Here is a 23,885-nt window from a genome sequence, read left to right as displayed (position 1 = left end):
AAAAGCTTAACTGAACATTGCATTTCTTCAGACAACGATCAGGCTCTGGCAACCGTCTACAGGGCCACAAACCCCTTGTGTTTTCGCGGCGCCGCCGCCCTCATTTCCCCGTAGGAAATTCTCCCGCTCGCTCCTCCATCTCCCCCTCCGGCCGCCGCAATGCCGGTGTACCGCATCCGCGGCGTCGACGTCGACTTCCCCTTCGACGCCTACGACTGCCAGATCACCTACATGGACCGCGTCCTCCAGTCCCTGCAGCAGGTAACTTCGCCCCCAAACCCTACTCTGCGCCGCCGATTCTTCCGTTTCCTTTTTCTTGCTCCTTCCGACTGCATCGCCTGATTGATTGATGTACAGGGCAATAACGCGCTCCTAGAGAGCCCGACGGGGACGGGGAAGACGCTATGCCTGCTCTGCTCCACGCTTGCGTGGCGGCGGACATTCGGGGAGTTTCTGCGGGGCGGCGGCGGCGGGGGCGGCGGAGGCAGCCAGCCGTCAGGAAGCCAGCAGTCGGGGGCCTCTGCGACCCCGTTGTCGCCATACCCCGTGATTATCTATGCCTCCCGCACGCATAGCCAGCTCCGGCAGGTCATCAAGGAGCTCAAGGCCACCAGCTACAGGTCAATACCATAAAGTCTGATCAGTTAACATTTATCCGCCAACCCCTTTTTTCTTATTGGGGGGCTAATTGTCTCTAGACGTATGCTGTTTAGTAATTTATCATGAATGTCTCGTTGTCGAGGTCTGGAGATGCCCCCTAAAGTCTCCTAGCCCCTTCAGTGCCGGTAGTTGATTTTTGGTGTGTAACATTTCGCAGGCCGAAAATGGCAGTGCTGGGCTCCCGCGAGCAGATGTGCATCCATGAAGAAGTGAGCAAGCTCAGGGGAAAAGCACAGAACAATGGTTGCCAGTTCCTCTGTAAGAAGCGCAGGTGCCGCCATAACAACATTGTCACTGGTAAGTGCGACTACATCCTCTTGCTATTATATATGGCTTTAAAATTGGCTCTACGCACAAAAATAAATGGCAGAGATGAAACCTCACAACCCTGGTTCCGATCTTTTTAATATATACAAGGTGTGTGTGTTGCTGTAATTGCCAGTCTATAACTTGATCTTGATGCATGTAATTACCAATCTATAGCTTGTTGCATGTAGCAGCCCTTCAAGGAAGATGTTATGCTGGTCGGATATTTCTGTGCTCCCTTTGTCCCCCTTTCTAACCTAGATATGGCCCTTTTCCAGCAAAATGAATATTATTTGTTAACTAACCACATGTTTACACATGGACACCATTTCTTACAGAATACATGAGAAGCAACAGTGAGCTTGGAAATGAGCCTTTTGACATTGAAGACTTGGTTAATATTGGGAGAACTAAGGGCCCGTAAGTTTTATATTTCGCTCTTCCTGATTCACACTAAATGCAGGCACTGAACCAGAAATGTGTTTTTCCAGACTGACATTTGCTATTATTTTTCTCAATGTAGGTGCCCATATTACATCTCCCGGGAACTTTCCAAGTCTGTTGATATTTTATTTGCCCCGTATAACTATCTTATTGATCCAGGAAATCGGCGTTCCTTAGCTGGCATACCATGGGATAATGCAGTACTTATATTTGATGAAGCACACAACCTGGTAGGGAAATAAGCGCAGAATATCATTTTGACTTAGTAACTGAACTCTCTCTTGATGCACTTTAGCATGGAAGTTTGAAGAACTGACCTGCAACAACATATATTTCTTGTAATATATATATATATATGTTCTGTTTTGAATTTGCATTAACTTTTTATGCAGGAAAGTATATGTGCAGATGCTGCCTCTTTTGACTTGCTTCCCACTAGCCTTACTTCTTGCATTGCGGAAGCTCAAGAGTGCATTCAACTGTGTTCATTCAAGAGGTCCATTGAAAATTCTGCTGATAAACAATTTGACCCAGAAAACTATGCTATCCTCAAAGGTTACCCAAAGTTCTCACATCATTTACCTTTCAATTTCATGATTGTGAATGTGAGTTTTTTTCTCATGTTTATAGTGGAACTCCCTTTCCAGCTCTTTTAATGGCACTTGAGAAAAAAATCAGTGAGTTGGTAATTGAATCCAAGGAGCTGGGTTACACAAAACCTGGGACTTACATATACGAGTTCCTCTCAGAACTGAATATTACGTCTGAAACATCCAAAAAGTTAATTGAGACTATTGATAGTGCTTCTTTACTACTGGAGGAAGGTAAATTGTCTTTTCTGTGTTTCCTTTTTCCTTCTCAATGCACTTAAATCTTCTTGATGGATTAGCTAACACTAAATCTTTCGATTTTCAATCTTTCTAGAGTCCTGTTGTGTTATGCATAGTAGCTGAGCTCCGATGTTTTATTCCTACATGTTCAGGAAATTCTGGTGAAACTAAAGCTGGCGCTAAGGCAAAGTCCACAGTGTCTAGATTGGAAACAATTAGAGACATGCTTGACATAATTTTTAGGGGCGGTGGTCAAAGCCATGCAAAGTATTATCGTGTAATTTTCTACCTTACATAAGTGCTATTTCTGTCATCTTTATATTATTGGTTGATGATTCATACACATCAAATATATGTACGATAAGGATATGTGCATGTCTTCTAGTATGACTTCCCTATTAGTCTTGTCATCTAGCCTCTTTTCATGCTTTGCAGTTTAAGCTTGAGTACCTTTTTGGAAGTTGTGTATTCTTACAACCAGATTTTTTTTTCCAGTTTCATGTAAATGAATCTCGACAAACATCTGGTGATTCGTTGCAAGTTTACGGTAAGTACATAATGTACCTATAATTCTATACCATGTGCGTTCATTATTTTTATCTGGTTTCATTTGGCATGGCTCCATGAGACAGTGACTAATAATCATATCTTGTTTCAATACATTCATCTGATTTGTTGTTTGCTGTCACTTATTTGTTCCTTCTTTATGTCATATGTGCAACATAAGCTTAATTATAATACCTATATCTAATCAATTAATGGTGGTGGAAGCTGCATAATCTGCCATGAAGTTCTAGTAAAGCACTCAACATGTACTTCTCTGTCACTTGCTTAGTTCCAAGCTGTGTGCATAATTTCATTGACTGCAGAAACAGTTCCGTAATTCTCTGTAATCATAGAAATATAGAAAAGTACAATTAAGTCCTAAATATCTTGTCTTCAATAATTCTCCTCAATAATTAACTGGTTGTATTTTCAGCTATCTACATGTTCATGTATATGCAGGTAAGGCTTCAAGGACTCTTAGTTGGTGGTGTTTTAACCCAGGGCTTGCTATGGAGGAATTTCTCAAGTTGGGTGTACGCTCCATTATATTAACATCTGGAACTTTATCTCCCTTAGAGTCACTTGCCATGGAATTAAACCTGTATGTAAAACTCCAGTTTACTTCTATATTTACTTATTATCGACTCAAAGCTTGCTTTTATGTTTACTTTATTTGATGCCGAAGCAATGTGTTTCCATGAACTCAGTGAGTTTCCAGTCAGGCTAGAGAATCCCCATGTCATTTCGCCAGATCAAATCTGGGTTGGAGTTGTGCCTGTGGGGCCTTCAGGGCATCCACTTAATTCTTCTTATCGGACACGTGAGACTGAAAAGTACAAGCAAGAATTGGGTACTGTTATAGGTATACGTTCTAACAGTATGCAGCTGTTTGTGTTTTGAATTATCTGCTGTACGCATTTGATGTATGTGCTTCTTTTGCAGTTAATTTTGCCCGTATAGTGCCAGATGGACTCCTTGTTTTCTTTCCTTCATATTCTATGATGGACAAGTGTATTGACTACTGGAAAAACAGGGTCTGTATAATGCCATGAGTTATTCCCAATCATTTGTGGTATTCGTCTTTGAGCATTTTGCACCCGTTGCAGAACCATGAACATTCAGTGGACGAGAACACAATTTGGCAGAGAATGTGCAAGTACAAGCAGCCAGTTATAGAGCCTAGGCAGTCATCAAACTTTCCAAATGCAATTGAGGTTATGGGATCATTTATTAGTTGCCACTTGAACTTCAAACTCTTGTTGGCTCAGATTATAACTTATACCATTTGTTTTGCAGGACTATGCAGCCAAACTACGCGATTCTTCTACTTCTGGGGCAATTTTTTTTGCAGTTTGCCGTGGCAAAGTTTGTTCTCCATTCTACAACAGCTTCTATTGTTTTCTATTTTAGTTTCCAGTGGAATCTTGATTTCAGTTTTCTTCTTCTGCCAAAAGCTTCATGTTTCTTTTTGTTAAATAATTTGGTCCTAAGTCTGACTGCTATTTCTTTTGCGGGTAGTGTGACTGCTATTTGATCTGTTATAATTTTAGAATTATAATGCTTAGTCATTTTCTGTGTGTCAGAAGGCATAAATTGTCAAACGGTTCGTTTACTATAAAGAAAGAATGCTGTAGTGCTAATAGAAACTTTATTATCGTAGGGCCACAGTTTTACGAATGATGTCATCCTGTACTAAAATAGGACTGTGAATAGGCAATGCTTATTTGTGGGCCCTATGAGTATGACTAAACAGAGAAAGCCATTCAACTGTAGTGCTACAGTAGCAATCAAACAGTTACTGGAAGTCTGGAACGGGGTGTATTGTTACATTAGGGTGCACATTTCAGAATGTAGCTGTTTTGCTAAGCCATAAACAGTGCACATCCATTATTTATGCATTTTGTACTTTCACAGGTTAGTGAGGGCCTTGATTTTGCTGACCGTGCTGGGAGAGCTGTAATAGTTACTGGAATGCCTTTCTCCACTCCGACTGATCCTAAGGTTCTCATTCCCATACATATCTCTTTTTTGCGGGTATTACCATCCTTATCTCCTAGTGTAGTAAGAAGTTTTTTTTTTCAAAGAGTAGTAAGAGGGGGTTACAAGTAGAATTCTGGTTTATTGAAAAAAGCACATTATGCTATTAGCCACATTATTACTATGCGTCCTTTTTCATCTCACAACCTTGTTTTTGTGTTTCTCACTGGCAATTCTCTACCAGGAGAGTTACCTTATGTGATTTTAGTGTTGCCTGGGTGTGTGTGTGGCATACAATCGTTTACGGAGAACTTAAATTGTTGCTGTAGCTAGGCTGAAAATATTTTCTCCATTTTTTCCGTTCCCCAACTTCTCAACCTGTATAAACTTTTTACACCGCAGAAATATTTGTTCATCAGCTACTTGTCTCCTTAGCCTACGAATACACTGACATGATGTGAATACAGTCAGCCTACGAATATACTGACATGATGTGAATACAGTCATTTTTTTGTGCAGAGAGACATAAAACTCTCAAGTTCCAGAAAATATACTATATCTCAAGTGTGTTTGTATTACTCATAAATAGTAATTTCATTATCCTTTATTGCTTTAGTAAACCTTGCAATTTTTAACTTGTGGTTATTCCAGGTTCGGCTCAAGCGTGAGTATTTGGATAATCGTGGTAATTTGGATAAGACGGCAACACCATCTAATAAGAACTCAAAGGTTAATAGTTCAGTACTAAATTTTAAACTATGCACCTGTTATAACAATATTAAGTTTCAATGCCTTGTCCACCTTTTTTGGTTTTGGTATGTAGTTTATGCTTCCAAGCCTTTTCTTTTTCTTTTCTTTTCTGTTTGGATCCGGGATGTGCTCACCAGTAACCAGCAAGGGCTGGCTATTCCTCACTGGTCTAACCATGTGTCTCCTAGTATCCCATTTGCACTTGTTCCATCTTGGGGGAGATGTCCTTCGGTTTCTCCACTCTGGATTTGAATCCTCCTTTCTCTCATGCCACCCAACACAAGTTCCCAGACAGTTATTATGGTCACATTTTCTTCAGTTTTCTCACTGGCAAAATCCATGTTCAACGACACATGCTGCACTCCAACATTGCCGATGAAGCCATCTGAAACGACCCGCTCTCCGGTTTTAGGCACCACATCGAGAGAATATTCAAGGGTTCGCGCAAGTTCATCTTCAGTATTTCTGATGTCTGGTCGAGCGTGCTCCGCGTAATTTTGATATTGGACCTTCTGAATAAATTGGTGGGTACAAGTCAATCTTATCCACACACACACAAAGTTCCTGAGTCGGATTCTCTTTTCTCTAGTGTTGTAGTCAGCCCTTTTGGGATTGAACCTTCCTATCTACCTTTTTCAACACATCGAGAGTTTGAGACACTAATCTTTTGTTTTTCTCGGGGGAAAAATGGGAATCTGAAATAAAGGTATTTTTATGCATGCAATGCAATTCCATCCCTCTGCTTCCATACCTTCTGTAATGAGCTTTGACCATTTTGTAGGTTTTGACAGGAGAGGAGTGGTATGTACAACAAGCAGCAAGGGCTGTCAATCAGGCCGTTGGACGTGTCATCAGACATCGCCATGACTACGGAGCAATTATTTATTGTGATGAAAGGTCGAAATCTAATCATAACGTTCTTGCATAGTGTATATGCATAAATTTCCGCCAGACCTCCCAATGGGATAATGCTACGATAAATGTTTTTTTTGCATCGTTCTGCATTTACTCTGTTTAAGCTGAGATTTGACTATGAGAAAATGAGCCAAATGTCCCTTTTCAAGGAGACAATCCACCTAGAATAACAAGATACTCTTAGTAATCCTTTGGATAATTCTTTAAAAGGATCAACACCACTTCTGTTATACGTGGTCAGCCTAACATCTAAAGTTTCAAGGATTACATGATTGCACCCAGCGTATTTTTTTATCTTTATCCTCATGTTATTAGATAGCTATCTCAATCAATGTTTTTAAGAGCTATCATTTTGAATTAACTGAACTTCTTGCACATGACTTACAGGTTTGTGTGGTCAAATTACCAGTCCCAAATGTCCTATTGGCTCAAACCTTACATAAAGGTACGCTTGTTGAGTCCATCCTGCTTTTTTTAGATAGCTCTACTAATTTTTTCCTTGCAGTGCTACTCAAAGTATGGGGAAATAGTTCAAACGTTAACAAGATTTTTCAGAGATAAAGTTTCTTTAGACCCTTTGGAGCCAAAAGAGATGGATTGTAATGGTAAGGATCCTGTTTTGAATCTTGAGATTAAAATCTTTGTTTGCTTTTGTTATTCTTTTAATGCGAGCTGACATCTGCTGAAGTATTTAAATTGATTGTTATGGCAAAATTTGTCTGGTTTGATCTTTGAAGCATGCTAAACATGGGGCTTAAATGGTGATTGGCACATGTTTGTATATTTCATATTGACTCACCCTGTTGCTGTAACAATTTTTTTGATATAATTGGACGAAAAATCTCATCCAGAGTACACCAGTAAGAGTTATATATTAGTTAATTACCCTGCCAAACTATATACTGCAGCCCATTTAAGTTTGTAGCTGTGCAATCAATTGCGGGTCATAGATGTAAGACCCAGGTAGATATTTGAGTAAAATTTCAGAAGGTTTAATGGTCATTTCAACTCAGAAAATCCAACCCTCCGGTTACCAGTTCTCACCTCAGCTAACATGCCAGTCCCACCTGCAGTGCTGGTAGCTGAGCAGTTTGCCATAGTTCATGTTTGTCGGAGTACCAAAGTGGTCAGGCCAGCAGTGCAGAGTGGCGCTGCAGGTGGACTAGCATGTTAGCTTGGGCTATAAACTAAACCAAATTGAGCTTGAAGGTGTTGTGTTGGTGCTAGGCTACTAGCTCTCACCCAGGACTCCCTCTCTTTCTAAAGAGATGTGCTTTACACACTGCCCTGTCTTGATGTGCTTCACACACACATACGCACAGGGCTTGTACTAGTAGGAAGCTTTATTAGATATACTTGCTGCCTTACACTGACTCCGTATAAGATGGCATCACACCACTGATTTGGTTTCACACCGACCTTCCATGTGCCAGTGGCATCACACAGATCGTCAGCTTCACATATACCTGGGCATTTTTCGGGCCGGGCTGGGCCTAACAAAGCCCGACGCAAAAAAACCCAGGCCCGCCCGGCCGCCAGGCCAATTTTTTTGGCCGAAGCCCGGCCCATCAAAGCAAATATCCATCGGGCCTCGGGCTGGGCCTCTTCCCTATTTGACACAATTTTCAAGCCTAGGCCCGGCCGACCATCGGGCCCAAATCTTCAGCACAGGTCCAGCCCACATGCATGCTCGGGCTGGCCCAAGCCCGGGTATTTCGTGCCGGGCTGGACTGGGCTTCCCATGGCCAGGTATAGCTTCACACCAACTCTTCTACTTGACAATGGCATCACACTGTCATTGGCTTTACACCAACCTTTCTAATGACAATGGCATCACACCATAGTGGTCGGCCTCACACCGACACTCTCTACGACGATGGCATCACACCACCGCCTGTGCATAGCCTCCAACAGTATCACACCGTTGGGCGTGCACTTTGAACACCCCTATCACATGAGTGCTGGTTCATCGTCTTAACAAAGAGCCTTAGCAAGGAATGCCTAGTTTCTCTTCTCTGGACACTCATAAGCATAACGTCTATAATTACGACAGTTGTAGCACTTCACCTCAGACTTATTCCAAGAACTCCCGCCGTCACGGCCACGACCCACAACCTCGTCCTCGCGACGAATTCTCAGCCTCGAGTCATGCCTTCACTCTTCACGGGTCAGCAGCAAGTGCTCCTCATCAACATCACCACTTCCTCCTAGGCGCTCCTCGTGTGCCTGACTGCCTTCAATCGACCAATTGTTCGGTTGTTGAAGCAATCTGGAGAAACTTGTTGGGGACAGCACGAAGGAACTTCTTGACAGCTATGTCTCCTCGAACTTCTCACCAAGTGCTTGGATCTGGCTGACGATGGTCGTCAACCGGGATGCGAAATTATCAATTGATTCTGACTCCTTCATGCGCAGTCCCTCGAACTCCGTCCTGAGAGTTTGTACCTTGGTGTCCTTCACACGCTCAGCAGCCATGTGCATAATCTTCAGGGCCTCCCAAGTCTCCTTGGCCAAAGCCAAAGCATGTCTCACACACACTGCTCTGTCTTGATGTGCTTCCCATACCGTACAAACACAGGGCTTGTACTAGTAGGAAGCTTTATTAGATATCTCAAGTGCTACAAGCTTACAATGGAAAGAGGATGGCTGGTCCTTTCATGGAGTCACAATCCGACTCTGCTCTAGATAGCTATCGGTTGGCATTCTTATGAATTAAGCATTACCAACTTTACAACTAGTGGTCAACTTCAAGTTTTCTTTTACTACTGTTTCTTACCAACATGCAGCTATCTATAACCTGGACTAGAAACTTCATGCAAGTTGTACTAGCATACACTGGCGGAGCTACTCAGGGGCCGAACCGGGCCGTGGCCCGCCCATGATTTGTGAAAAAATGTCTATATCTAAGCATAAGCTGCGGCCCAATTCATTGGCAGTATAGCATACCAAAGTTACTAAGGAGCAAGCAGGCCCGCAACGTCGCAGTGAGCACCCACAGCTCCTAGATAGTCAGAAGAAAGCCCACGTTGCCTTGACTGCTCATTGGATTTTCTCCAATTAAATTATTGCCGTTCCTAGGTCCTAGCTAGATAGCTACTAGCTAGCTTTGTTAGTAGATTCTAGATAAAACTACTTTCTGAAATTATTTACGGGATCAGTTATGTTGGCTGAAACGATTTTTTTTCTTCTTTCAAATTCTGAGTTAGGAACGATGGGAAATTTGATATTTTCCGGAAATTTATCTTGCATTTACGAAAAAACACATTTTAAATTGTTAAAAAAGTTTCAAACAAATATTTGTGTGTGCAGCTCCATATTCTATGTGCTCACGTAAAGTTTCGTGAAAAAAGAGATATTTTTTTTTCTATGTAAAAACACACAAAAATGTCTTGTGAATGCCTTATTTTAGCACCGGAAATTATATTTTCTACAGATCCCACAAAAAGTTGATTTGTTGTGAAACGACTTTGTGTGAGCCTAGAATGCGGAGATGTATGCCCTGATATTTTTCCGGCTTTTTTGGCATTTCAAAATGTGTTTAAAACATGGAGCATATGCGTCTAAGAGCTAGAAGTCTAGGACTCGCCGCGTCCGATATTTCCACTCTATTTTCTGCAAAAATTGCTTGTCAATAAAAAAATTCTCTGCTATATATCCTTTAGTTGGCCTGCCCATCGATTTCTTTGAAGCTCCGCCACTGCTAGCGTAACTACTCCTGCTGACATGCATGCAGCTGGCTAATCTTGCATGCCATCATACAACATCTGCATAACTTAATTATGACAAGATTAGTACTAACATGTTGAATCTCAAAGTTGAGTAGTATGCGGACTACCAAAAATTTAGAAGAAAAAATAGTATTTTGTACACCTTTTAAGGTCTGACCGTTGTGCTGACATATTCTAGTCCTTATGTATGGTGCCAGTCATGCATTGCATTGTTGTATTGCTGCTGTAAAATCATTACCTTTTTTTCTAAGATGCTGCAAGTCTCTTCATAACCAGCTTCTGTTTATGATTCATAGAATATGGTGGCATGGTCTAGCTGCACAACACTAATCCGTGCTTAAAATATCTGTTGAATGTTGATTATAGGCTGGTCCCCATTGTACAATGCAACACTGGAAATGGACATGACATTTTTTGCAGCTCTTGTTTATATGCTATGAAGTGCTGTGCTTAATTGCTACATTGTATTTGCACTGATCTGTGACATTATGTTTGTGCTAATCTGGTTTCCTACTGAGATTTTATTAATACCACTTAAGTATTGCAAAAATGCTGTTACATGCAGATAGCATAGCCCCGCTTGGAGACAAATGTCTGCCGCAGGAGATTCTGTTTGACTCGGTACATCTATATCCTTTGCATTCATATTGATGATCAATATTCAGTTCATACCTCTGGTTTATAGATGTTATTCTGTCTCTTGCTAGCCTGCCGCATCAGTAAATGAGCACCGGGTAACTACTGCAACCACCAGAAGAAATAATTATATGAACTTTGCCCAGATCACCCCTGCCAATCGCGCTACCCTTTCTATGAAACATGGCTGTACATCTACTTCACAACCCATGTCCTCAAGAGGCCAGTTGTCTCAGGATCAGGTTGTTGATTTGACTGATCATGCAACTACACATGGGCATTCGAAGGAACATACCTTAAAGTCTCTGAGGCTTAAAAAGGCTAAAATAGCAGACAATGTCTCTTCAGTATTGCCACGTAATGTTGAGTCGAGAGATTTGCCTGGATACCAAGGTGAACAATCTACACCTCTATCAAGGAGAAGTACTATCGAACAAGCATGCGATAAGAATGAGGCTATTCAGGAAGGATCTGGTGGCCACGTTTCTATTACTGGACCAGCATTCTTGAAGCTGGTATGCTGCTTGTGCTTGCTCTCTGTAATTTGATTTTGTTTTGTGCTTTGGAGAGTAAGTGCTATCTTGTTAATATGTTCATTCTGCACTTCTGTACGAGATAATAATCTTTCAATTTGGATCTTCTTATTAGGCCCGAGAAAAGCTCAGTACTGCAGAGTATGGAGAGTTTGTTGAATTTATGAAGGCCTTAAAATTGAAAAATATGCACATCAAAGACTCACTCGAAGCAATAGCGAAGCTGTTTTCTTCTCCAGGGCGACTCACGCTTCTTGAAGGGTAAAATCACATTTGTCATCACTGTGGATTTGTGAAACTTTAATATTCCATTGTATTCTCAATGAACAGATAGCAAAACTATTACACCTTTGATATGGCTGAATTGTTGTTTCATGTGCTTACAGGTTCAGGGTCTTTGTATCCAAGAATCAACTCCCATTATATGAGCAGCTTGTTCGAAGATATAGTGCGGCTAATACATAATAATATCGTCTGCTGCATATTTTAAGGCATGTTCCGCTCTATTATTCTGATGTTTATTTAACGATAGTTGCAGAGTTGGACTAAATTTATGCCTAACTATTTGCCAACAGATTTTTTTATTCTTTAGGTGCATGTCATTTGTCTTATAATGTAATACTACCTTATTTGTCAATAGATCTTGTTTTGGAAAACACAGTCAAAATTTTAAAACTTGGACCACTAATGAGCAGAAAATCATTAAGTACTTTGATATTGTTGTTTTCCCCTAAATTATATACCAAATAATTAGACAAAGCAATGGTCACATGTGTGTTCCGTGACCGTGTCAGTTTCCAAATTGACAAGTAAAAAGAACAGAGGTTGAATGTTACTTCTGATTTCTGCAAAAAATTGGATACTGTAGAATTCAACGTTAAGCCTAATAAATAAGTGGTTGAAGAACAATAAAAATAATCTTAGGTGTAAAGATCTACTGACCTTTCAATACAAATATCTTTTATCATCTTTCTTTCTAGCAATAATTGCCCCTTCCATATTTTTTGTTACACTCTTTAAGGCTGGTCATAGTGGTAAGTATCATGTAGTAGTATCATGCATATGATACTTGTGTTTGATACTATCTCCATAGTGGTTAGTATCATGAAGTAGTATCATAGTCATGCTATATTTATTGCTTTTTAGAATCTCAATGCAAATTTATGCACAAGATTTGTTTGCCATTAACTTTTCTCGTGACATGCGCTATGATACAGTATCTACCTATGTTACTCTAATCTTCTCTCTTTTCCTTAATTAGCTGCCACATCAGCATTTTTGTGGGATCAATGTGCATGATACTAGCACTATGGCTAGCCTAAGCTCTTGATGTTAAGGCCTAAGGGCTAGGGTGTGCCCAGATCCCACGAATTTGACCAATGGGGTGGATGAATGAGGGGGAAGAGGATGAAGAACACAAGATCCAAACAAGAACACACACACACAACCCAACACAAACCAATTTACTCCCTTGGTAGGTTAGACCAAGCCAATAGAACCACTTCTTAGAGAGACCCTTGGGTAGAATCTAAGAAGTGAGAGATTGGTGATGAGATCCAACTAGAACTTGGATGAAAGAGGTAGAAGCCTTGAATCATCCATGAAGAGTAGAAATCCACAAGAGTGCCTTGATACAAAGGGGATGAAACCCTAGGGAGACAAAGCTCAAATTTATGTTTAAGCCTAAATCTTGTCTAAGGAGGTAAAGGGGCGTCCTAGGTCCTTATATAGGCGTACAAGACGACACATGGCGAAAAGGTACGAAGTACACGACTTAAGCGGTTTTAACAAGGCATCTCGACGAATCCGAGCGAGGGCCCTGGCCGTAGCCGGCCCCGGGACCGGGCGTCCGGTCCAAACCGGGTCCTAGACCGGACGGCGACCGGGGACGGGTCCATGCGGCGCGATAAGGCGCCCGGTTGCGTCGGCCGCATTCTCCGGTTTCGACCGGGCGCCGGTCGTGGATCCGGTCGAGCCGGGTCCTGGACCGGTGACTTCGTCCTTTCCTTGGCGCGTTCCGGATGACGTCGGGTCCAGCTCCACGCTCATCTTCTCGTCCATCTTCACGTTCAGCTGCTCCTCTCCTCCTCTCCTCCTCTTGACCATGGTGTGTCCTCCTCTCCGGGGTCTTGATGCACCTTGTACCTAATGACACAAAGGGTGTCGGCATGAGGTAGCAATCCATCCAATGGGGTACCAATATCGAGAGTAGTGAGGAGCGAGTTCACCTTATCATGTAGCGCTTTGACTCGAGCCCGTGTCATTGGTCCACTTGGGGGACTTGTTGGTCTTGGTGAGGAGGTGTCCAAAGGCCACCCCGCATCATCTCCCCGCTTGGGAGAGAGTCGGTCCTCGACTCTTGTTCCTCCTCATCTCCATGATAGGGTGATAGGTCGGAGATGTTGAACGTGTTGCTCACCGAGTACTTGGAGGTTGGTATGTCGATGACATAAGCGTTGTTGTTGATGCGCTTGAGGACCTTGAAGGGCCCATCTCCTCTTGGCTTGAGCTTCGAGTTGCGTTCATGAGGGAACCTTTCTTTCCGAAGGTGAATCCAAACGAGGTCTCCTTCTTCAAACACTCGTTCCTTCTTCTTGGCGTTGAGGCGAGTAGCTTGGCGAAGTACATGCTCTTGTATGGTTGCTCTTGTGTCTTCATGTAGTTTCTTCATGGCGGTGGTGCGTTTGTCGAAGTCCATGTTCGTCCTTTCATGAAGAGGTAGTGGAAGAAGGTCGAGCGCCGTGTGCGGTTCGAAGCCATATACAACCATGAACGGACTCCGTGATGTTGTGGAGTGCTTGGCTCGATTGTAGGCGAACTCCGCGTGTGGTAGACACTCTTCCCATGACTTCAAGTTTTTCTTCACTAGTGTGCGTAGGAGAGTAGAGAGGCTTCGATTGACCACTTCCGTTTGTCCGTCGGTTTGAGGGTGCGAGGACGATGAGAACAAGAGCTTCACTCCAAACTTTGCCATGAGTGACTTCCATAGATAACTCATAAACTTGACGTCCCGATCCGACACAATGCTTGCCGGTACTCCGTGTAGGCGAACCACTTCCCTGAAAAACAATGAAGCAATGTGTGAAGCATCATCGGTCTTATGGCAAGGTATGAAATGAGCCATTTTAGAGAACCTATCCACTACCACAAAGATTGAATCATGCCCATGCTTTGTTCGTGGTAAGCCTAGTACAAAGTCCATGCTTATATCGGACCAAGGAGCATAAGGAATAGGCAACGGTGTATAAAAACCATAAGGGTTGGAAGTGGACTTAGCTTGTAAGCATGTTGTACACCGTCGGCGAAGGCGTTCCACGTCGCGGTACATTCTTAGCCAATAGTAGTGGGTTGAGAGCATGGCATATGTCTTCTCTCTTCCGAAATGTCCCATAAGACCACCACCATGCGATTCTTGTAAGAGCAAAAGGCGAAGCGACGACATAGGGATACAAAGTTTGTTGCCCTTGAACAAGAATCCTTGGTGCAAATAGAAATCATCGATGCCCTTTTCACTAGAACACTTTGCAAAAATTGGGCCAAAGAAAGCATCGGAGGCATATAGTTCTTTGATTTCATCAAGACCCAACACATGGAAATCCAAACGAGTGAGTAAAAGGGTGAGCTTGCGGGAAAGAGCATCCGCAACTACATTGTCCTTGCCCTTCTTGTATTTGATTACATATGGGAAGGACTCAATGAACTCAACCCATTTTGCATGCCTTTTGTTCAAATTGTGTTGACTTTTCAAGTACTTCAAAGACTCATGGTCGGAATGAATGACGAACCCTTTTGGCCAAAGGTAATGTTGCCAAACTTCAAGAACACGAACCAAAGCATAAAGTTCCTTGTCATATATAGGATAGTTGAGGCGTGCGCCATCCAACTTCTCACTATAGTATGCCACGGGTTTTCCATCTTGCATAAGAACTCCACCGATACCAAGTCCACTCGCATCACACTCAATCTCAAAAGTTTTTGCAAAATTTGGAAGGACGAGAAGTGGAGCTTCGGTAAGGCGTTTCTTCAACTCATCAAAAGCATTTTGTTGGGCCTTGCCCTACACAAATGGAACATTCTTTTTGGTAAGCTCATTCAAAGGGCAAGCAATGGTGCTAAAATCTTTCACAAAGCGGCGGTAGAAACCGGCGAGTCCATGGAAACTTCGAACTTGACCAACGGTGGTCGGCGTGGGCCAATTATGTATGGCTTCAACCTTCGAAGAGTCCACTTCAATGCCATTGGCGGAAATCACAAATCCAAGGAAAACCAATTTGTTTTGAGCAAATGTGCATTTAGGGAGGTTTGCATAAAGCTTCCCATAACGCAAGATGCATAAAACTTCTCTCACATGTTGCACATGGTCCTCGAGATTTTTGCTATAAATGAGAAGATCATCGAAATAGACAACCACACTCTTGCCAATGAGAGGTCGCAAGATGTGATTCATGAGGTGCATGAAAGTTGATGGAGCATTGGAAAGACCAAATGGCATGACAAGCCATTCATAGAGACCAAGTTTGGTCTTGAATGCCTTCTTCCATTCATCACCAATTGCCATGCGGATTTGGTGGTAGCCACTACGCAAATTGACTTTAGAGAAAATCGTGGCTCCACTCAACTCGTCAAGCATGTCATCTAAACGCGGAATGGGATGGCGGTAACGAACGGTAATGGCATTGATGGGGCGGCAATCCATACACATTCGTTGCGTCTCATCCGGTTTAGGAACAAGAATCACGGGAACGGCACAAGGGCTAAGACTTTCTCGAACGTACCCTTTGGCGAGGAGATCTTGTATTTGGCGTTGAATCTCCTTTGTGTCTTCGGGGTTGGTGCGGTAGGCGGCGCGGTTTGGAAGGGGAGCGCCGGGTATGAGATCGATGCGGTGCTCGATGCCCCTAAGCGGTGGAAGGCCATGAGGTAGCTCGTCGGGGAAGACGTCGTGAAACTCCTTCAAAAGAGACAACAAAGACGAAGGAATGTTGGTTAAGTCGTTAGTCTCCGATGACGGTCCCTTGCAAATGAGCACATAGTGCAATGTGGTGGATGGGTTTTCTTGCACTTCTCTCCACTCGCTTTTGGTGGCTAGGAGGACGCTCTTTCTCTCACTCATGGAAGGCTTGTGGCGCTCACTCTCCTTTTGGTGGGTCGCTCCCTCTCCTCTCAACTCACTATGGTGGTTCTGTTGTTGTGCCCTCGCTAAAGCCTTCGCATTGTCCGCGATGATTTGGCTAGGAGTCATTGGGCGAAGCTCAAACTTCTTATCCTTGACCGTGAAGGTGTATGCATTGGAGAATCCGTCATGTATAGCCTTCTTGTCAAATTGCCATGGGCGGCCAAGTAACATGTGGCACACCGTCATGGGCACCACGTCACACTCAATAGTATCTTCATAGGGGCCGATCTTGAAGGTGACGGTGACGGTATGTTGTATCTTGACATTGCCCTTGTCACTTAACCATTGGACATGGTAAGGATGAGGATGCTTGCGAAGCGTGAGGTTGAGCTTCTCACACAACTCGGTGCTTGCGAGGTTGTGACAACTTCCCCCGTCGATGATGACCTTGATTGACTTGCCACCAATACCGGCACGGGTTTGGAAGATGTTGCACCGTTGGTCTTCCATAGCTTGAGGTTGAGTTGTTAGCACCCTTGTTACCACAAGCGAGAGGCTTGGGTCATGCACACATAAGAGAGGGTCTTCTCCCCTTTCTTCATCGTAATCTTCTTCATTGGCGACGGCGGCTTGCACAAGGGCTTCATATTCACCTTCACTTAGCGTCTCTATGTCGCCATTCTCCATGGTGATCATGACCTTGGTATTCTTGCACTCAAAGGATTTGTGGCCTTGTGTGCCACACTTGAAGCAAGTGACATTAGATGGTCCCGTAGAGGCTTTTGAGGAGGCGGTTGAGGATACCGTTTGCTTCATGCGACTTTGGATAGTCGGTTGCTTGGATGGTGTAGAGGACACGACGGGCTTGACACTTGTTGTAGGAGTTGATGTAGCGAGCTTGGAGATGAGTATGACTTGGACTTGGAGTACTTGATGTCCTCATTCACTTGGCGCTCGGCCTTGGAGGCTTGGTGAACCAACTCAACCATGTGGAATATTGTTGGAACTCCACAATTCTCTTGATGGGGTAGTTGAGGCCATTGAAGAACCTAGCGATGGTTTGGTTCGCGGACTCTTGGATGTTGGCTCGCATCATAGTTAGCTCCATCTCCTTAAAGAACTCCTCAACGGTCTTGGTGTCTTGCTTCAATTTTTGGAGTTTGTTGAAGAGGCCGGTCGTGTAGTGAGTTGGGACAAAGCGAGCTTGCATCTCTTCTTTCATTTCTTCCCAAGTGTCGATTGGCGGTTCTCCCTTTTCTTCCCTTAGAGAGACTATTCGGGTCTTACCTTGAAGTGATGGAATTGGGTCAACTAACGATACCAAGAGCAAGTCGATTTGTGTTGGGTTACACACACAAAAACACACGCAAAAGCTAGCAAATATGGTGGTGGGTGTGGTGGTGGAAAACCAAATGATGAAATCCGAGATCAAGTGTATTGTTAAAAGTGGGTAAGCTCCAAAAATCAAGTGTCGAAGTGGAGATCACTATAAACACGGAAAAGTTGTGGAACGCACACACGGGATAAGCGGGGTTAGTGCAACCAAAAAGTGAGCGGAAAAAGGAAAAAGCAATGCTCGATGTCACACTAACACAAGAAGAGATCAAAGCTTGGTTGCAACTTGAGAGACAACAAGATTCACACGCGGCCTCTCTGCTCTTCTCTCTCTCGTTTGCTTAAAAGCTTTTCACTCTTTTGTATACGGTGGCACTTGCACTCTTTTGTATGTATGGTGCTACTTGCACTCTTTTTGTATGTATGGTGCTACTTGCACTCTTTTTGTGTTTTTCTTTCTTTTTCTCGCACTATGTTAGCGTTAGCCTCGCTTTTACTCTTTTGCCACACGAGCTCTTGCTTATAAGCTTGACTCCACACTACACACACACCTCATAATCGGGGCCACGTGCAATGTCTCGCAACACTTGATAAGCAATGCTCGATAGGATAGATCGCAAAAGGAAGAGGGGTTACAAGGGAAATGCAAGTTATACCTAAGATGTATAGGCGGTGATGAACACACAACTTGCGATGATGGTGGTGGTGGTCGGCGGTGGTGTTAGCAGTCGTGCCCGGTCCTGTGGCTGGTCTGACCAGGGCTCGGGGCCGCGTCTCCGGTTTGGCGCCCGGTCGGCCGGGTGCTGGGCCGGCGGGTCCGGTCTGAGGTCCGGTCAACCGGTTGCTCAACCGGCTGCTCGTGTTTCTCTCTCCTGTTCTTCCCCAAACCAAATCCACAAGATCAAATCGAAGAAAAACGAAGGAATTGGAGGCTAAAAGGTGGGGGAAATAGTAGATCAACACTAACAACACCAAATCCACGGATCAAAACCACCAAAAACTCAAAAAAATCACAGATCTGACCAAAGGCAATTTAGGACTATTTTTTTTGGGGAAATTTTTAGAAAAATTTTTGGGGCGAAATTGGAGGGATGGAGGTCAAATCCGGGCTAACCAAGAGCTGCTGATACCATTTGATAAGGCCTAAGGGCTAGGGTGTGCCCAGATCCCACAAATTTGACCAATGGGGTGGATGAATGAGGGGGAAGAGGATGAAGAACACAAGATCCAAACAAGAACACACACAACCCAACACAAACCAATTTACTCCCTTGGTAGGTTAGACCAAGCCAATAGAACCACTTCTTAAAGAGACCCTTGGGTAGAATCTAAGAAGTGAGAGATTGGTGAGGAGATCCAACTAGAACTTGGATGAAAGAGGTAGAAGCCTTGAATCATCCATGAAGAGTAGAAATCCACAAGAGTGCCTTGATACAAAGGGGATGAAACCCTAGGGAGACAAAGCTCAAATTTATGTTTAAGCCTAAATCTTGTCTAAGGAGGTAAAGGGGGCGTCCTAGGTCCTTATATAGGCGTACAAGACGACACATGGCGAAAAGGTACGAAGTACACGACTTAAGCAGTTTTAACAAGGCATCTCGACGAATCCGGTCAGGGGCCCGGTCAGACCGGCCCTGGGACCGGGGCGTCCGGTCCAAACCGGGTCCTAGACCGGACGGCGACCGGGGACGGGTCCATGCGGCGCAGTAAGGCGCCCGGTTGCAGTCAGCGCATTCTCCGGTTTCGACCGGGGCGCCCGGTCAGGGATCCGGTCAGACCGGGTCCTGGACCGGGTGACTTCGTCCTTTCCTTGGCGCGTTCCGGATGACGTCGGGTCCAGCTCCACGCGCATCTTCTCGTCCATCTTCACGTTCAGCTGCTCCGCTCCTCCTCTTGACCATGGTGTGTCCTCCTCTCCGGGGTCTTGATGCACCTTGTACCTAATGACACAAAGGGTGTCGGCATGAGGTAGCAATCCATCCAATGGGGTACCAATATCGAGAGTAGTGAGGAGCGAGTTCACATTATCATGTAGCGCTTTGACTTGAGCCCGTGTCATTGGTCCACTTGGGGGACTTGTTGGTCTTGGTGAGGAGGTGTCCAAAGGCCACCCCGCATCACTTGATGTTTATCACTATTATCTTGTGCCAACATGAACCAAGTTTTAATTCTCCCCTTCCATTTTTCTGAAAGAATAGAGGCTATCAAGTTCCTTCCATTAAAATCCATTTTTTTATTGTTTTTAAGTAGTCTATCACACATTTTCTACTTATTTGTGCACAATCACATCGGATAATCTAGTGAGCACTGCTGGTTGATAGGGTACACAAGATCTGCTGCTTGCGTGGTTTTTGTTTATTGAATATAGACAACATATTTTCAGAGCCTGTACTTTATTTGGTTTGGATGTTACCCCCTCGGTTTCACTATAGGAGTCTGCGCTATTAGGCATCTGTCCATTGAGCAAATCAAGACTCAAAAGTATAGTTAATGCAGTATTTCGATTCTCTACAACAACAACAACAACAACAACAACAACATCAAAGCCTTTTTCCCAAGCAAGTTGGGGTAGGCTAGATATGAAACCCAATAGAAATGAAAGGAAGCCAAAACAAGAACGAAGCATGCATTAATTATTTGGAAGATTAAGAGCATGGCTAATAGTATAGCTGGCTGATGGCTATATGCAGATGCCATGTCATCTAGAACCATCACTTGTAGCCACTCAAATAATAGGCTCTAAGGTTGGCTATTAGACTAGTTTCTTACAACCTTCTCTCTATCTCTTTCTTCGCATTTACTAGTACGCATAGAGGTGGGCTCTTGCATGAGAGCCCACTCCCCTCATCTTTTCATGTCTCTCTCCTCCACATGCTATGTAAGCGGGCCATAAGCGCCTTATTATACTTGCTCTAAGTGCGTGTAGTATGTCATTTCAGAGAGATATGCATAATAACCATATTTCATGAATTTTGGACAAGATGGAGTACTTTGCTTGCTTTGCATTGCCCAACTTGTGACATTTAAGTTACGCCCTCTTGTCCGATTTAATCGATGCTAGCTATTCATAAGGATACACTGCTTTAGCTCTGGTTCCGCGTTGATTAATAACGACCGGAGGGAGTAGCTTTTTAGTGCTATTCTTCTCTTACAGTTGGGATTATGCCCACTTGGTTACGACAGTATTTTGTTTCCTATCTCAAGCAACAGAGAGTAGTTTTTTTACCCTATCTTATTAAATCTATTCTCTTTAGAGATCCTTTTGTTCTTAATTTAGGAATAGCATGAGAATCAGGTATATGTTTGGAATAATTCTATTTGCTATACATTGATATGCTTCTGCCTTCCCTGCAAATGCCTCAAGAGTTGGAGACCAAAATAATCCCTTTCATTGATTACTTCATTAGTAGATAAGATTATTCGAGTTTCTGACCATGTTTTCAATCTGCAGATGAAATTGTGGAAAACGTAAACATGTGAAATGCAGCATGTGCTTCCTATTTTAGACTATGCTCGAGCAGCAAGCACAAAGAACTCCACCGAATTCATGCAACTATCCGATGGGATTGTTGACAAAGTGTAAGCTTCTACAGTATGTGCAGTTACTGAAGCAAAGCTTTTGCACTTTCTTGGAACAAAAATAGCTGTCAAAGCTCGTGTAAAGCAGCTCTAAAAGCCCAACCAAACAGAGCTTAAATGTCCAAATGGTTTGATTAACTGATCTATATGCTTGGTATCAGAAAGCTGATCTGCATCTGAATCTACAGGTTTCTTCATGCCAGCTAGTTAGTGATTGCACATAGTGTATTGGATCGTCAACTGTAACAATGTAATTATGTTGTAGTATGTTGGAATAAAATTATATGACACATCAGTACTTCGGTTCCCAGCTTAAGACGATATGCTGATATCTGTAATGAGCTTTGCCTGCTGAGCTTATTTTGTAATTTGCTACGCAGAAACTAGTGGCTGAGAAGTTACTGCCTTTCTTTGGACGGACTATATATTAATACTAATATAACACGCTTAAATCTTATAGGATACCATACATTTACCACAATGGTGTTTTCATATGTAAGACTTGATTTTGACGCACTACTAAGAGCAGCTAACCAAACGGCAAAACATAGGTGCCGAGCTGCAGTGACGCGTTTTGGACATGGATTGCATCCAATTTTTATATTTTACGTTCTTTACATTTTGTGCGAATGAGGTTACAATACATGGCTTGGCATGTGCCTAGCCACATAATCTTTGAATCTAGGTGTCTTAACCTTTCGCGCTCTTGTCAGCCCAGTGCGGTTTTCCAGGGGCCGGAATATCCTTGTGGGTTCCAGCAGTGAGGTCAGCGAAGGCCTTGAGAATGTACTTGTGCACACTTCGATCGTTGAGCTGGAGGTAGTAAAACAGTAGCTCCTCTAAAAAGTCCCAGTCCAATGGCTGAAATTCCTGACGATGGTGCATCCGAATCATGCCCTCCATGGATCTCCGGAAGTCAGTGTAAGGATCCACGGAGAATAGCACTATGGCCGCATTGTTGCCGCCGTCATCTTCTGCCCCGGCAATGTCGCCGGCGCCTTCTATGACTGAACTTGATGACGATGATGTTTCAGCAGTCGGCTGAACGAGGGACGTGGATGTCCCCAGCGATGACGAGAGGCACACGTCTTCGTCGCGGTCATGTATGTAAAGAGATCGGAAGTTGTCGAAGAGGAAGCGATCGACGTCGGAGAGTGTCGCGGCGTGGCCGTTGCCTCTGCTGTTGTCGGCGGCGGCGGCCTGGTCGATGTCCACCGACTGGGTCCGCGGAAACCTGCAGGTGGAAAGGAGCCGCCTGCTGGCGACGTTTGCTGGAATGGCTGAGCTTGGGATGTGAATCGGAGGGATCTTCTTGAGCTTCCTGGAAATGCAGAGCTGCAGGGATTTGCGCAGCTTGGTTCTCCTCCTGTTGTCTTCCATCTCTTGTCTAGTTTCTTTCTAATATGAAAAGCGAGTCTGGTGTTCAAGGAAATGAAGAACATGGGACGTGGAAACAAGAGGAGTAAATTGTGTTGTTCTCCCTTTGCTTTATGGCTTTAACGGGAGTTACAGGGAGGAGATTTATGGGGGGTTAAATGGGAAAGGAGTTGATCTGGAGCTGCTTAACGTCAGCAACTTTCTTTTGGTCGGGCCTTAAGTAATAACCTTAACTGCGTGGCGACGGATGTAATGCAAGTTGCATCCATGGTTTGGCTTTAAATTAATAAAGCTAACAATCAAAGATCTACGAGAGATTAATAAATTTTAGAACTGTGCAGCGATAACCATTTGTAACATACACTCAGAAAATTTGTGCCTCTTTACAAGAACCCCCCGTCGTATCACAACGAGCATCGCTGCTACATTCTACACCTCGTCCATTTTATTTTTCTTAGAACTTCCTCTTGTCATGTGTGCTTTTATATTACCACCGCCAAAAATAATAGAACACATGCTTTTATATACTACATTTTGTTGGGAGCCCCTAGACATCAGGCGACTGATTTTTATTAAGTCGAAGTTGATTTCTTAGCTATTCAATTAATACAAGTTGCAACCCATATGCAATTAAGAAAATATGAACGCATATGTAACTGAGAAAAATATTAGTTACAACTTATGTACAACTGAAAAATATTAGTTACAACTTACGCGCAACTGAGAAATATCAGTTGCAACTAGTACGCAAGTGGGAAAATACCAATTGCAGCCCATGCGCAACCCGAAAAAATACAAGTTGCAATATATGCGCAACTAGGAAAATATCAGTTGCAACCCATGCGCAACTGACAAAATATCAGTTGCAACCTATATGCAACAAAAAAATTATTAGTTGCAACCCGTGTGTAATTGAGAAAATATGAGTTGCAACTCATGCGCAACTAAGAAATACCAGTTGAAATCCACTTGCACTTCCCATATCAGCACGGATCACGAGACAAATCAGATGGCTAAAAAATCGACTTAGACTTAATAAAAATCAGGCGCCTGATTTCTAGCAAAACCGATTTGGTTTCACTACAATTTCTTAGTATTGTAAATAACTAAAGAATCTACTACTTACTAAGAATACGGAATGATAGTTAGGGTC

The 23,885-nt window shown here is 43.3% G+C and overlaps 1 protein-coding gene across 2 annotated transcripts; it reads left to right on the top strand.

The window, feature by feature from the left end:
- The first annotated feature begins 86 nt into the window (after positions 1-86).
- On the top strand, positions 87-21,765 carry LOC124665102 (regulator of telomere elongation helicase 1 homolog). 2 transcript variants are annotated; one of them, XM_047202504.1, is made up of 24 exons: positions 87-261; positions 358-620; positions 818-957; positions 1,305-1,386; positions 1,490-1,640; positions 1,803-1,965; positions 2,058-2,234; positions 2,393-2,517; positions 2,736-2,787; positions 3,246-3,387; positions 3,494-3,648; positions 3,729-3,820; positions 3,893-4,000; positions 4,083-4,151; positions 4,701-4,787; positions 5,415-5,492; positions 6,295-6,410; positions 6,816-6,873; positions 6,934-7,033; positions 10,722-10,777; positions 10,939-11,307; positions 11,441-11,586; positions 11,712-11,816; positions 21,228-21,765. In XM_047202504.1, exons 1-23 carry the CDS (start codon positions 160-162, stop codon positions 11,788-11,790), a joined length of 2,910 nt encoding a protein of 969 aa, XP_047058460.1. In that variant the 5' UTR covers positions 87-159; the 3' UTR covers positions 11,791-11,816; positions 21,228-21,765. The 2 variants fall into 2 exon arrangements, with proteins under 2 accessions (XP_047058460.1, XP_047058459.1); XM_047202503.1 differs by having other exon boundaries at positions 88-261; positions 10,864-11,307.
- Positions 21,766-23,885: the final 2,120 nt, after the last annotated feature.

Source organism: Lolium rigidum, chromosome 6, assembly GCF_022539505.1.
Source record: "Lolium rigidum isolate FL_2022 chromosome 6, APGP_CSIRO_Lrig_0.1, whole genome shotgun sequence".
In the NCBI taxonomy this organism is placed as follows: domain Eukaryota; kingdom Viridiplantae; phylum Streptophyta; class Magnoliopsida; order Poales; family Poaceae; genus Lolium; species Lolium rigidum.
This window is presented reverse-complemented; position numbering and strand designations above follow the sequence as displayed.

Coding starts and splice junctions, on each gene's coding strand:
- LOC124665102 (XM_047202503.1), top strand. CDS start 160: ATGCCGGTGTACCGCATCCGCGGCGTCGACGTCGACTTCCCCTTCGAC. Junction 4,001..4,082: donor ACTTTCCAAATGCAATTGAG/GTTATGGGATCA, acceptor TTTGTTTTGCAG/GACTATGCAGCCAAACTACG. Junction 6,874..6,933: donor GGCTCAAACCTTACATAAAG/GTACGCTTGTTG, acceptor TTTTCCTTGCAG/TGCTACTCAAAGTATGGGGA.